This window comes from Calidris pugnax, unplaced genomic scaffold (genome assembly GCF_001431845.1).
Source record: "Calidris pugnax isolate Ruff unplaced genomic scaffold, ASM143184v1 scaffold199, whole genome shotgun sequence".
Classification (NCBI taxonomy): Eukaryota; Metazoa; Chordata; class Aves; order Charadriiformes; family Scolopacidae; genus Calidris; species Calidris pugnax.
In genome coordinates this window covers 285,400-298,869 of record NW_015090970.1, presented here as the reverse complement: position 1 = coordinate 298,869, position 13,470 = coordinate 285,400, and the positions used below count along the sequence as shown (strand labels likewise).

General features: G+C 44.6%; 1 protein-coding gene across 1 annotated transcript in view; it reads right to left on the bottom strand.

Moving 5' to 3' along the window:
* Nucleotides 1–3,555: 3,555 nt before the first annotated feature.
* KDM4B (lysine (K)-specific demethylase 4B) overlaps nt 3,556–13,470 on the bottom strand; it is a 96,984-nt gene continuing 87,069 nt past the window's right edge. Inside the window, exons 18-22 of the mRNA XM_014952881.1 lie at nt 10,207–10,392; nt 9,896–10,060; nt 9,001–9,120; nt 5,675–5,767; nt 3,556–3,814 (exon numbers count right to left, since the gene is read on the bottom strand). Coding sequence (XP_014808367.1) covers nt 3,629–3,814; nt 5,675–5,767; nt 9,001–9,120; nt 9,896–10,060; nt 10,207–10,392 — 750 coding nt within the window. The 3' untranslated portion in view covers nt 3,556–3,628. The remainder of the gene's footprint in view (nt 3,815–5,674; nt 5,768–9,000; nt 9,121–9,895; nt 10,061–10,206; nt 10,393–13,470) is intronic.

Here is a 13,470-nt window from a genome sequence, read left to right as displayed (position 1 = left end):
AGCTTCCTCCCACCGGTGCCATTCCTCAGATTACCTCAAGAAAAACTATTAAAACCGCAAAGGACTGGAAGTTGGAGATGTCTTTTCTTTCACATAATCTGCAGCATTAGCCTCATCCTGCACCGGCTGGAGAAAAGCATCAGGATGGGAAATGAAGGCGTTTAAACACGGGGTGGGGAAGATGCTATTTTAAGAGGTTCAATGTCAGCACGACCTCCAAGGGCTGGGAAGAAAGGTGACTGGAAGGCAACTGTGAGGCTACAAAGTGGACTCCAAAAAGGCAGGAGCAAACTGGTGATTTGAAAGAGAAAGGATTTTAGAGCCACCTCTGGCTCTTCAGCAACCACGGTTCTTGTGAACGAGTCGGTCAGAGCAAATCTCAGACCTCGGACAAAAACACACTGCAAGCTTGGTTCTTCATTTTGGTGCAACAACAGACCTTTTCTCCTGCACAGATAGCAGAGAGGAAGGACAGGACCACGCTCTTCTTCATCAGCCTCAGCTTCTCTTGGCTCAGTTTTACCAGCTCTACCAACCCGACCTGGGAGCCACCTTCTCCTGCGGTACAAAAGACTTTAAACTTAGAAATGAAGAGACTTCAACCCCCCAAAAAGTGTAATTCTGAAGTGCTCAACAGCCTTTAATTCATTATGAACCTAGAGGCAGAGAAAAAAAAAAATATGCAAAAAATACATCACATCCTTAATCTAGGGGGAGAAAAAAAGAAATTATTATTGGTATCGTACATAATCAGACACTTACAAATATATTTCACTGGAGGAAGGGGAGGGGAGGAATGTGCATTTCCTATTTCCTTTTCAATGCACAGAGGCCATGGACGTGGCCATTAGAGATAATCTGCACAAGTCATTCCTAAACCAAAAAAGAGGGATTTAAAAACCAAAACCAAAACCGGGGAACCCCTGCAACAAGGAAGGGCATTCTACAGTTCCAGGTTCACGTTTAAACATAACTCAGCATCTGAATATGGGGTGAGGAAACACACTTTTGTTTTTACAATATAAATAGTATTTTGAAAAGGTACTACATATGAATACAGTAATGGTGCTATTTCAGTCAGGATTTTAACATGCAGAGGAAATTCCCCGTTGCTCACAGCCACTCATCCCATCCCACCCTTCCCCTCCCACCTCCAAAAAAAATCCTCTGCTGTTTAAATTCTCTTTCAATTGTTTTAAATATTTCTCTTGTGGCCTGGCAACATTCTCATTTCTTTTATACAAGCAAGTTTTCTATTTCTATTAAATCATGTCTTAACCGACAGGAGACAGCTCTGTAGGAGTAACAACCGAGGCTTTTAAGAACCTTGCCAATTTTTTAAAACTTTTATTAGTCTCAGTTTGTTTTTATTCTTGGAGACATCTATTGAAAACGTCAAAAACTCCGAAATTAAAAAAAAAACAACCAAACCAACCCTGTTTCAAACATCTTACAAACACGCACGCGTGCACACACACACAGACACGCACGCCCCAAGAAAATAACCCGTAGCAGAGGCAGTAAGAAATCAAGGAGAACTCCAGTTCTCCCAAGGGAGAACAAAACCCAAAATGATAAAAAAAAAAAAGAAAAAAAAGATAGTTTTATTCTATCTCCACTCTTTCACTAGGACAGTTTAATACCCATCGAGTCTCTTAAGATGCTAATCTACCATCTGCTAGAGCACAAATCCTTCCCACTTATTCCCTTAAAGATCCAGCCACAGCCTTGCTTAAAAACCTCTCCGCAGAACAACGGCCGCCTTCCGCAGGGGCTTAAAAAAACCCAAAAAAACCAACTTAGAAAACTAAAAAAAAAATAAAAAAATTCTCTTTCTGTCCAGTAATTTCAGGGAATTAAGTGGGAAAGATTCTGTGCGGCGTCCTGGGCAGCTCTGCTCTCTCAGCCCAGCTTCTGCCCGGCCGAGGAGCGGAGGAGGCAGTGGGATGTGCCCCAGCCCAGCTCTGCTCTAGAGCCACCTTCTCCTTTCCCTCCCCCACAAAAAGGGATCGAGGTCCTCCAAAGAGAGCAGAAGACTTTCTAGTGACTTCAGCAGGGTTTGGGCTCAGGCTCTGTCACAAAACACTGCTCCATTAGCAGCTCTTCCACCGGAGGTGGTTTTTCGAGCGCTCAAGTGGGAGCTGCCCACTCAATACTCTAGGATTTGTTTTTGCCTTTAATGCTCGTTCAGTTCTCAGTGAACTGAGCCCAATCAAACGAAGGGCTTGAATTCCTCTTCCCCGGGAGTATCTCAAAGGCTCAGTCTTTACTTAAGTAAAGGATGTCACAACAATCAAAGACGTTTGGGGAATTTCTTCTTTAATAAGATAAAAGAAAAAAACATACAAACGCCTCCCAGGCTTCTGTCATGGAATGATTCTCACAACTGTAAGGAGCACAACTCAAAAAAAAAAAATAATAATAATAATTAAAAAACATAAAAAGGAGACAAAGAAAAGAAAAAGGTTCCTATGGGAGACATGCCAGAGAGCATCTACCAGAGAGCCAGAGTGATCCCTCCACGCTGCGGCGGGGAAGGGGGACGGCTCGTAAAGGAACTAACACAAGAAGCAGCAACAGAACACTTGCCAAAACCAGGTGGGGTATCAGAACTGAAAGCCATGCTGATTTTTTTAACTAGAAAGCAACTGTGATGGCAAAGATAGGGAAGGAAGACGACAAGAATGACCAAAAACTGGCCATTTCTTCCCTAAGTCTCTTCCTGGTGACATGGCAGAAACGCACACATCTATCACAGGTCTTTAAGAGAACTAACGGTAAGAAACATCCCAGCTACGAAACATTTCTTTCCCCATCTTCCCCAGCTTACAAAGATAGTGTTTCTTTACAAAAAAAAAAAAAAAAAAATAAGAACCCAGAACTTTCCAGGACATCTGCTCCTGTTCTCTCACTCCCCGCTGTAACACCAGTCACATTTCATCTGGGGAAGAGGGGGGAGGATTTTGTTTATTTTCTGGTTTAAAGCCATAATCTAGAAAAACGTTTTGTGGAAACTTTTGTTTTCCTATTTTTGTTTGCTTTTTTTTTTTAATAATGCTCATTTATAGAAAACTTCACAAAGGTGACGTCTATGTACAGAAAACACAATTCCAAAGGCTGCTTCAGTAGTCAATGTAATAGCACCTTTAAAGACAAAAAGAGTTTGACATATTTTTAAAAAGTCCTTTTGTCAACTGTTAACCCTTTCCAAGCCTCACCAAAAAAAAAGGAGCCAGCCACAAAGCTCTGTTAGGACAAACTCTTCCAAAGTCTCCACCTGAAACGCTGCCTAAAGGTTTCTCAAGCTCCCTACTCTATGGGTCAGCAAGGTCTGGCAAAGGAGAGGTAGCGTCGCAGCCAGACAGGGGTTTTCTTGCAGTTCAAACCAAGAGTAGACAAAAAGAATTCACAGCAGGCTATTGCACAAGGATGGTCTTCTCTTCCACAGAGACAGGGGTTTTCTTGCAGTTCAAACCAAGAGTAGACAAAAAGAATTCACAGCAGGCTATTGCACAAGGATGGTCTTCTCTTCCACAGTTTCCTGGTTGTTGTTTGTTTTTTTTTTTCCACAGGCTTGAAAAGGGTTAATTTAAATTTATTTTATTTTTTTTTTTTTAATTAATCCTGGTTAAAACATGTTGCTCTGAGTTCCAGGCTGGTACTGTGTCTGCAACAGGCTCTCCATAAAAGCCAAGTAATCTGGGTTTTGTCCGTATTCTTCGGGATTTCTTGAATTCCCCAGCCGGGGGCGTTTGGCTGGTCTCACCTCGTCTCCCGAAAATACATCTTCCTGAGGGGCCCCGGTGCTGAGGGACTGCAGGAGACACGAAAGAGCAATGGTTAGAGGGAGGAGAGGTACCAGGAGAACAGGGGAGCACACCCTGGAACAGGGCGAGCCAGTCAGCAACTCGCTTCAGAGCGTCGTTGTAGGAGAAGCCAACTCCAAAACATGCAAATTAAAAATTCTGGGCTTCTGAAACCAAACTGGAGGGAGAAACCCTTGAGTCGCCTTCCTTCTGATTCAGAATCTCTCTCACTTCAGCTCCTGCCTCGCCTGGTCTCTGTTTACTCCTACCCTCCTCTGCCTCTTCAGGTTATTCATTCCTAGGAGAAGGTACCGAGGAAACTGGGGCTTCCCTAACGCCTTTAAAAACCAGACCCAAAGAAAGCATTTGGGGATCACCATGTGCTCCTGGTCGTCCTGCTCTCACACTCTCAAATGAGATGCATTTCTTGGTAGAAATTATTCTCTCCTATGGCTTTGTTCCTTTGTTCTGCTGTTCTGCACTAAAGCTCCGGGAGCATCCTCTCCACCGAGCACGGACTAAGGCTTCTGGCAGCAGCCAGGACACGAGAAAAGCCAAAGCTTTCAACCAGACTTGAAACTTTTTTATTCACTTTCCAGCTGGAAATTCACTTTATTCACTTTCTCTGGAACTGTTACAAAGCCTGATGTCTCCGCTGCTGAGAATACATTTCCTTCCAACTCCTGCATTTCAGGGCTCCACTACATTGTCTGTATTATTAGATAAGCTTAAATAAACTGCTTGTGCAATTAAACAAACTATTGTGCACATCCTACAAATTAATTCTAGGGTGCTTCTTTGCCACTGTAAGTCTTTCAAGGATAACAAGGTAAATTATTAACCTCTAAAATTTATGCCATGAGGTCTTATTGAGATAAACAACCTCAAAGAAGATGGAGAAGCGCTTCAGAGCTACCTTACAGAAAGCATTTTATTAAGTGGCTTTTTGGGTAAAACCCTTGAAGATTTTTATGCAGCAGGAAACGACAGTTTCCTCTGAACTGTCATTGGTTCTCTTCCACGGACCTGCCCGTCACCAGGACATTTTTGACCCTGTGCATCTCACACTCCTGGTGTGGCCACGGGTTCACAGGGGCGGTGGATCCCAGGTTTAACGTGGCACTGCACTTCAAATATCCTTATTTGATATTTGGGAAGGATTTTGCCTTGTGAAAGAGACAGAAGCCCACAACCCTCTCCCAGGGTAACTCTGTGGACCGTGGTTGCCATAAGAAACTTTTAGAATGAAGAGGAAAACTGTATATTGTCCATTTGCGTAGAACCCAGTCTCATCATCTGTTTAAAGGAGATGGCTTTAAAGGTTAAAGCACCAGGTTTGAAAACACCCAGCAAGCCTGGAACTAAAAAAGCCAGGAAATAAATCCCTCATATTTTCTAGGCTCGGTAATTCCATTGTGTGCCATTAAAGACAGCCTGATCTTTTAGATTAAGAGCTTTATAGGTAAGAGCTATGTTCTAAATCTCCTATTTGGTGAGAAACAGGGGTTTCATCCATGTTGCTAATCGGTTCTCCAGAAACCACTTAGCTGTGGGCTGATTCACCTCCTCCTGATGAAAGGCAGCACTCAGACAGGACGGCAGGCCGTATAACTAAATTCATACGGTGTAAAATGAGATGAACATAATCTTTTAACCAGAGAAACCATAAGTCAGATCTGAACATGCGAAAGGGAAAAATCATTTCTACGCTTCTCAAGCGTTTACATCAAGGATTTCTTCTACTCTACATATTTTGTGAATGACGAGTGGTTTTACAGCCAGAGAAAGTGGAGGCTGCATTCACCTAATGCCTGGAGAACCCGCTCAGAGACCGCGAGTGCCGCGACCACAGCCACCCTGATACCCACCAGGCGAGACTTCACTCTCTTGGGAAGCTCTTCCTCCAAGGTATAAATATCCCCACGCTTTACCATCAGCTGGGAACCATCTTCAAACTCAACCTGTAGAGCAGGCAGAAGAGGAAATAAATATTTGCAGAACTTCTACAGTCCATTCCCCGACTGTGCCACGTATCGTGTCTTCATGGGAACGCCAAGGAAGAGTCAGGGGTCAGCTCAGAATCACAGAATCACATGGGGTTGGAAGAGACCTCTGGAGATCATCTCCTCCAACCCCCTGCCACAGCAGGGTCACCCAGAGCAGGTCCCACAGGAACGTGGCCAGGTGGGGTTTGAATGTCTCCAGAGAAGGAGACTCCACCACCTCCCTGGGCAGCCTCTGCCAGGGCTCTGCCACCCGCACAGCAAGGAAGTTCCTCTTCCTGTTTAGGTGGAACTTCCCATGTTCAAGTTTGTGCCCATTTCCTCTTGTCCTGTCCCTGGGCACCACTGAGAAAAGCCTGGCCCCATCCCCCTGACACCCAACCTTTAACTATTTAGAGGTGTTGATCAGAGCCCCCCTCAGTCTTCTCCAGACTAAAAAGCCCCAAGTCCCTCAGCTGTTCCTCATCAGAGAGATGCTCCAGGCCCCTCATCATCTTTGTAGCCCTTTGTTGTACCCTCTTCAGCAGTTCCCTGTCCTTCTTGAACCGGGAAGCCCAGAACTGGTCCCAGTGCTCCGGATGGGACCTCCCCAGGGCAGAGCAGAGGGGCAGGATGACCTCCCTCCACCTGCTGGCCGTGCTTTTCTTGATGCCCCCCAGGATGCCATTGGCCTTCTTGGCCACAAGGGCCCATTGCTGGCTCATGGGCATCCTGTTGGCCACCAGGACTCCCAGGTCTTTTTCCCATAGACGATCCCTGTCCTTGGCACTGCAGGTCTCTAGGATCCCTGTAGAATTGAGCTTTTTGAAAAGCCCTGAAGCATGTTAAGGATGCTGAACCCAAAAAGTGCTGCTCAGGCCCCCCTTGTCCTATCAGGCCCACGCCGGTCCACTCAGTGCTCCCGTGGATCCTAAAACATCTCTAATGCAGCTGGAGCTCCATGCCTGGGCTACACTCAAAGCACTAGAGATTTCTACTGATTTTTGATTCAAACCTGGAAAAAAAAGCAGCTTTTCACCTACAACAAAAGGCAGCCCTGTATTCAGGCAATATGGTAATACGCATTTCTTTCATCTTAAACAAAGCATTTTCACACGTCACAAGGAAACAACTCCAGCTACTAAAATACATTTGTATTTTAACAAGCAGAAACAGTCAGGCAGGTACAAAACCCGGTGGTGACTCCTTGCGTCAAACCTTTTTTGCTCTGATTGTGTCATGAATTATGCATCAGCTCTCACAGGAATGTTTATTCATGGAAACGTGCATCTAAAAATGTTAAAACTATTAAAAAGTTTTTAAAAGATTCTCCATTTCCTTTGCTCAAGACTTATTCTGGCTAACGCAGGAGGACATAGACCACGGCTTAATATGGGATGGCAGGTTCAGAATGGACAAATGCAGGAGAGGGAAAGCATCTGTGCTCAAACTCCTCCTGTGCCACCCGGGTCTTGCAGCCCATCATTTAAGTTCCAAATTAGCGATACGGGGTATATATCAGTACAAACACACATTGGAGTAAGTTAAAAGACAGTCATTTGAGCTCAATTTTAAAAAAAAAATATATACATCTAATCTTAGCACACAAAATACAGACTTAGAGATGCAAACTGGGGAGCTACTGCAAAATAAAGCAAGTTTCAAATGCAAAAGCTAATCCAGGCTGTCTTCCTGTGAACACACTTATTTCATAACAAAACTGTGTTTTTAAATATAATCCTATTCCAAAACAGATAAAAAGAGATGAACCAGAAGTACTGAAAAAGCATCTACGTAGGGAACCAACGTGGAAAGCTTTTCAGGCTGTTTTCCCCGTGGAGAAGAGCCTTCCATACAGACAACTGCATGATTTGAAAAACACAGACTCCTCACACATATTTTTCTGTCACGGGGCACTATCAGAGGAACAGCCTGTTTCAAATTATCCTACCTCTGAGAAATCAATGACAATTTCCTATCCTGTGATTAAAGAGGAAAGCGTGCATAACAATAGATCTTCATGGAACTATATATTGTACTTATTCCTAACCAGGGTCAGCTCAGACTGTGTCTCCTCTGAAGCAGTTAACACTCATTAGACACACCAAAAAGAGTGTTAACTGACAAGGAGGATTATTGTGCTTCACACACAGGTGTGAAACACTCCCTGTGGAAAGGACAGAAAGCAGAACCCCATTTCAAACTAATACAAGACATGGGACTTCCTCTGCCTTTTGACCTGGGGCATTAATTGCTTAAAAATAACAACTCTTTGTAAATTTCAGCATGTGTTTTTCAAAATGCTGTGCACAAAGTACGCTTCCCGAAGCACTATAATCTTCCAACTTCTTGCTACCATTTTAAAAGGATTTAATTCAATGAATGTACTGCATTTTATGAAACCTTCTGTGCTCAAGTCCTAACACTGTGTACCCAGGTTAAATCTTCCTTTACTGGCTATTACAACCTTCCACAAACAAAAATCCCAGATATGGAACAGACTCAAAGACCCCAAAAAAACCCCAAATGGCTGCTGTTTTTTCTCACCTTAAACCCAGAGATGATAAGAGTTTATGATACCAGAGATTGGAGGTTTCCAGTTCTTCCCACACGCTCCCACATGATGCTACTCCACAAAGCACCTTCCCATGACCAGAGGATTATTTTTTCCCCACCTTGAAGTAGTCTCCTGACCCAGAGGTACCCTAAATTCCTCTAAAAGTGTCGAGGAAAGTTGTAATTATTGACTCCTGGGGAACTGCAGATAACGAGCTCAGCCCCGGCCACAAGAGAGCAGTTTGAGTAGGTCACTTCTGACCCAAGTCAGATCTAAGCTACGAGGAAAAGGGCAAATTTATTTTATGTTTTAAAAGCAGATAGTCCAGACCTACATAGAATCATAGAATCATTGAGGTTGGAAGAGACCCTTGGGATCATCGAGTCCAACCATCTACTCTACTCTACAAAGTCCTCCCCTACACCATATCCCTCAGTACTGCATCTAAACGGCCCTTAAACACAGCCAGGGACGGTGACTCAACCACCATCCATGTTCTGCCACAGAAGATATTACCCTGATCCTACTGTATTCATTTCAGAAGGCAAATTCTCCCCTGATGACCAGAGCAGACACTCAAGACCAGTTCGCTATGCAACTGGGGCAACCATCAGACACACTGACATGAAGTCCGTGGGTCCTGTTCCATACTCACCTGGTAAATCTGACTGATCTGGGCTGCAATAAACTTGGCCTTGTAGACGATTCCGTCCGTCCACTGCAGCTGCACCAACTCGCCCTCGGGAGGGGGTCCCATCTGGATGCAGTCTCTGCTCTGAGGACACAGAGTGGAAGACATCAGCCAGTCAACGTGGGCAAAGCTCCCAACCAAAGAGATGCCTTAAAATCCCTGCTCAAGGAAGTTGCTACACAACACTATCACAAACTGTAAGGGATTTTCTGCATTTGTGATTAATTTCCGTCATCTCAAGCAAAGCCATTAACCAGTGAGAGAGCAGAAATAAACACCTGCACCTCCTTCTGGTGCCAGTACCCGCTTCTAGGAAATTTCTCATTACAAAACTTGAAGTATCAACAAATAAATATCAACAAAGCCAAGTGGGGCCCTTAAATCTGTTTCACACGGTGAATCACTGGCACAATCAGGAAGGGAACGCAGGAGCTGACGAGTCAGCCTCTTCCAGACATCCCTTCCATTAAGTGAATTCCCTATTTTGAAGCAGAAACGCTTACAGAGAACCACCCTCCCCCATGAATCACCCTTGCCGGTTGCAAAATAAGAGATTATTCAACCACAAAACAAATAAGATGCAACTTCAAACAAACATGGCTTTCTGTTAAGTCATCTGCGTACAGCAACATCCCATCTTTGTAAAGGACTGAAAAAATGAAATGAGATAATGTCATAAACAAGAAAAGTAAGGAAGAGCAGTGTTTTTCTATGCAAGCAGGAATTTTACCTTTTAAATTAATTTTTTTTTTTTAAGTTTTACTTTCCTGTTCTACCCCAAAGAGCGCAGAAGAGGAAAGCATGCACTATGCTTTGTACTCATCTCTAAGAGTAATAGTGTCCCCAGAGAGCTGCTTACAATAATGCTTTCTGGGTAAACGTTGTCACTGTATGAACCATCGTCAAAGTTCACTTCGTAGAAGGTCTGTGTAGTCATGCCAATGACTTTACATCTGTAGTAGAGTCCATTCCGGTTCTTTGTGATCACAGTCTGTCCGAGGGTCACTTCCCTTCGAAAGGGAATCTGTGTCGTGGAGAAAAGGGAATAATTCACAATTTGCCATCATAGAAGCTGCCCCAAAAATACAGGCACAGAGAAGCCATTCTCCACCAAAAAAAAGCCCCACAAAACAACCCAAAAAAACCCAACCCAAATCTAACAAAACCTACATTCTGGTTGGCTGCTTTGTGTTTGAAGCAAGTGATAGACACGACGTAGGGCCAGTCGTCGGGCTCCATGGGGACGCCGGCCGCGTGCGCGCAGGTGACGTGGAAGGAGGTGGAGCAGTGCTCGTAGGAGCACTGGATGCAGGCGCCCGACACCTTCTTCATCCGCTTCCGACAGTACACACATCTCTGAAAGGAAACGTGGGTCAGTGTTACACAGGCAGTCACAGGGGCTCTAACACACCCTACGGCACCACCACCCCACTGGGAGAGGTCTCTGTCACTGGTGTCCAGGGCCCAGGAGCCCCTGCAAGAACGGTGATGTTTTCTGCTGGAAGGACAAGCCCAGTTCCTCCAGAGTTGCCCATTTACTCCTGCCTGGACTCACTCGTAGTGCAGGAAACTACAGCAGATACTAATTTATCATCCCAAACTCAAATTGTACCTAAAGGGGCTACAGGAGAGATGGGGAGGGACTCTGGATCAGGGAGGGGAGCCATAGGACAAGGCGAAAGGGTTTGACACTGAAAGAGGGGATATTTAGATTAGATATTAGTAAGAAAATTTTCACTGTGAGGGTGGTGAGAGCCTGGCCCAGGTTGGCCAGAGAAGCTGTGGCTGCCCCATCCCTGGAGGGGTTCAAGGGCAGGTTGGAGGGGGCTTGGAGCAACGTGGTGTGGTGGGAGGTGTCCCTGCCCAGGGCAGGGGGTGGCACTGGGGGGGCTTTAAGGTCCCTTCCAACACAAACCAGTCTGTGATCCCATGATTCTATGGCACCAGTGGCTCAGCCCTCCAGACCCAGGCTGGGGACTGAAATCCAGTTTGTGCCTCTGTTCTCTTGGGGGGAGAGTAAGAGAAAGAGGGGGTGACACAAGCCACACACAGCAGTGTAATGAGGGAACAGCTACAACTCAACACTCCTCCTCCTCCTCAGACACACCAAACATCCCTGTGTTAATTCCAACCACAGCCGGGCCGTCACAGCTGCACTGCTAGAAAATAATGTTTTCCTTTTTTGAAAGAACAGAACACCAAGTAGCTGTGTAATAATTTGCTCTATTATATTTAATGGAACATTATACCTATTACCTCTAATAGAATATAATTTTATATAATGGAGCAAAAATATTGCATGTTTATTTTACACACAGAAATACATCAACCCGGCGTGCATGTCAGATTAGCTGCCAGAGTTCACTCAGTCACTGATTTGCAAATCGAGGAAATAAAAACATTGTACCAAACACCAGAATTAATGGGGGAAATAAAAAGTTATGAAATCTTTTTGGTATTTTTTTTAAACTTTTTAAAAGCGGATGCAGTTATGAGGCTAATCCAATCACTTTGGGGGGACAGGCAATCAACTACAATCCCAATCTAATCAAATTTAATTCGGACACTTGTGTAATATTCCCAGGGCACTATTTGGAAGCACCACTCTTAGCTTTTAATGTTTGAAGTCGAGGGAACGTGTCACTGAGCGATGGCAGCTGCTTCACCTTATCTGAGCCTTGGACAAGGCAAAGGGGGGGGAAAATTAATATCACACATGAGAAGAACACGCGTTTTACTTGTTAGAATGAATGGCTTGTATAAATAAAATCCTGAGAGATATTATATGCCCATGAATCTGACTATACAGCTATGTAATTTATTTATTGCAAAGGAATAACTTCCACATGTAAGGAGGAAGAGAGAAACAGTCACCGTTAGTGCCGTTTCCAAACCCCATTGCACTGTCCCTCCTGGTCCATCCACTCAGTGACACACGTCTCTCCTGCAGACACACTAAAAATGACAGATCCTTTTTCTTTCTGTAGTCTCTGATATCAAACAGAGCCTTTCTCCCCTTCCTTCGCTCCTCGTGGCCTCTCCTTTCCCTTGCTCCCGTGAAAGCACTGCTCGGGGTACACAACATTACAACATTACAGAAAACATGACCTAAATTTTAAGATCCGTATGAATTACTGCATCCCACGGGATTAGGAATGTAACATAAGCTGCCCGAGATCACACAATAAGCCAATACAACCCCCAGAAGTACAAAATACACTCTGCTTCCAGATCTGAGCTCTCTTAAAATTGTACCCTCAAAAATATGAGGAGTGGCATCACATCATAAACTGTCAGGTAAATGCAAAGTAAGATTTGCCACATTTCCACGTTGTATTCGTGTTACCACACCTAGGAGCCAGGGCCCCACTGCACTAACCACAACACACTGCCAAGACAAACAGAAGAGCAGTCCTTCTCCAAAGAGTGTTTCTCTTTTCCTTGGAAGGGAGATACATTTCTCCCCATTTCTGGGCAGCATCACCCCCCTCCCAGTGGGGCCGCCCCACGTGTGTATCAAATAAATCAAATTCACTTCCTCTGAACTAACTGAAGTCAGTATGTTTACACCAAAGATTAATTTGGCTTTTTTTACTTAAACTAACAAAAGCCAGGAAATTCAAAGCCAGAGCCTCAGTGTTGCCAGAATGTGGGGTTTTTTTTAGTATTTAATAAGCGATGCCTTTATCGCTCTGTAAACCATGTTCAAAAGCCAGATAAGCAGCACAGCAAAGTGCACAGCAGGAACAGGGCGCTGAAAGCAAGTCAATAGCAATGAGATCTCATTATTAAACTGTCAATAGCTAATTCTGCCGCCGGCGGGGCCAACCGCTGATATACAGGGTGCTCGATACTGCCTCCGGGGAGCATTCACCCTCCCCTATCAGGGATCTGCCTTTATTGATGCAAACGGGCTCCTTCCAAGGCAGAAGGAGCAGCATCACACCCCAGTGGCAAGAAAAACCCCCCATGCCAGGTGAAAGAGCTACACCAATGGAATATTCGGAGTAAATAAAATCAAAGGAGAAAGAAAAACGTGAGCTACAGCGAGACCGAAACGTAGAAGACGGTGGAAGGAGTGAAAATGTAGAAGATGTGGAAGTGTGGGAGATGGGATGGACGGAAGCACCGGTGCCAAGTGCTGTGCTAAAGCAGCACATGTAGATTTAAAGATATTTTCTGCATGAGGGGAGGCGGGAGGAAGGGAGAAGGTCTAAAGCACAGGAGAAAAATCTTCAGAATAAATGCCCACCGGAGAGTCAGGTCAGAGCGGAGCGTAAGGAATGGGCTGTCTCCTGCATGATGAACGCTGCAATTCATTTACTCCACTGAGGAATGACAGCTAATTATTCCAAATTTCCACGTCATAAATAATTTACGCGCGCAGGCCCGTAATACACCATTAATCAGGGAGCATGCAAACTGCATTCTTTA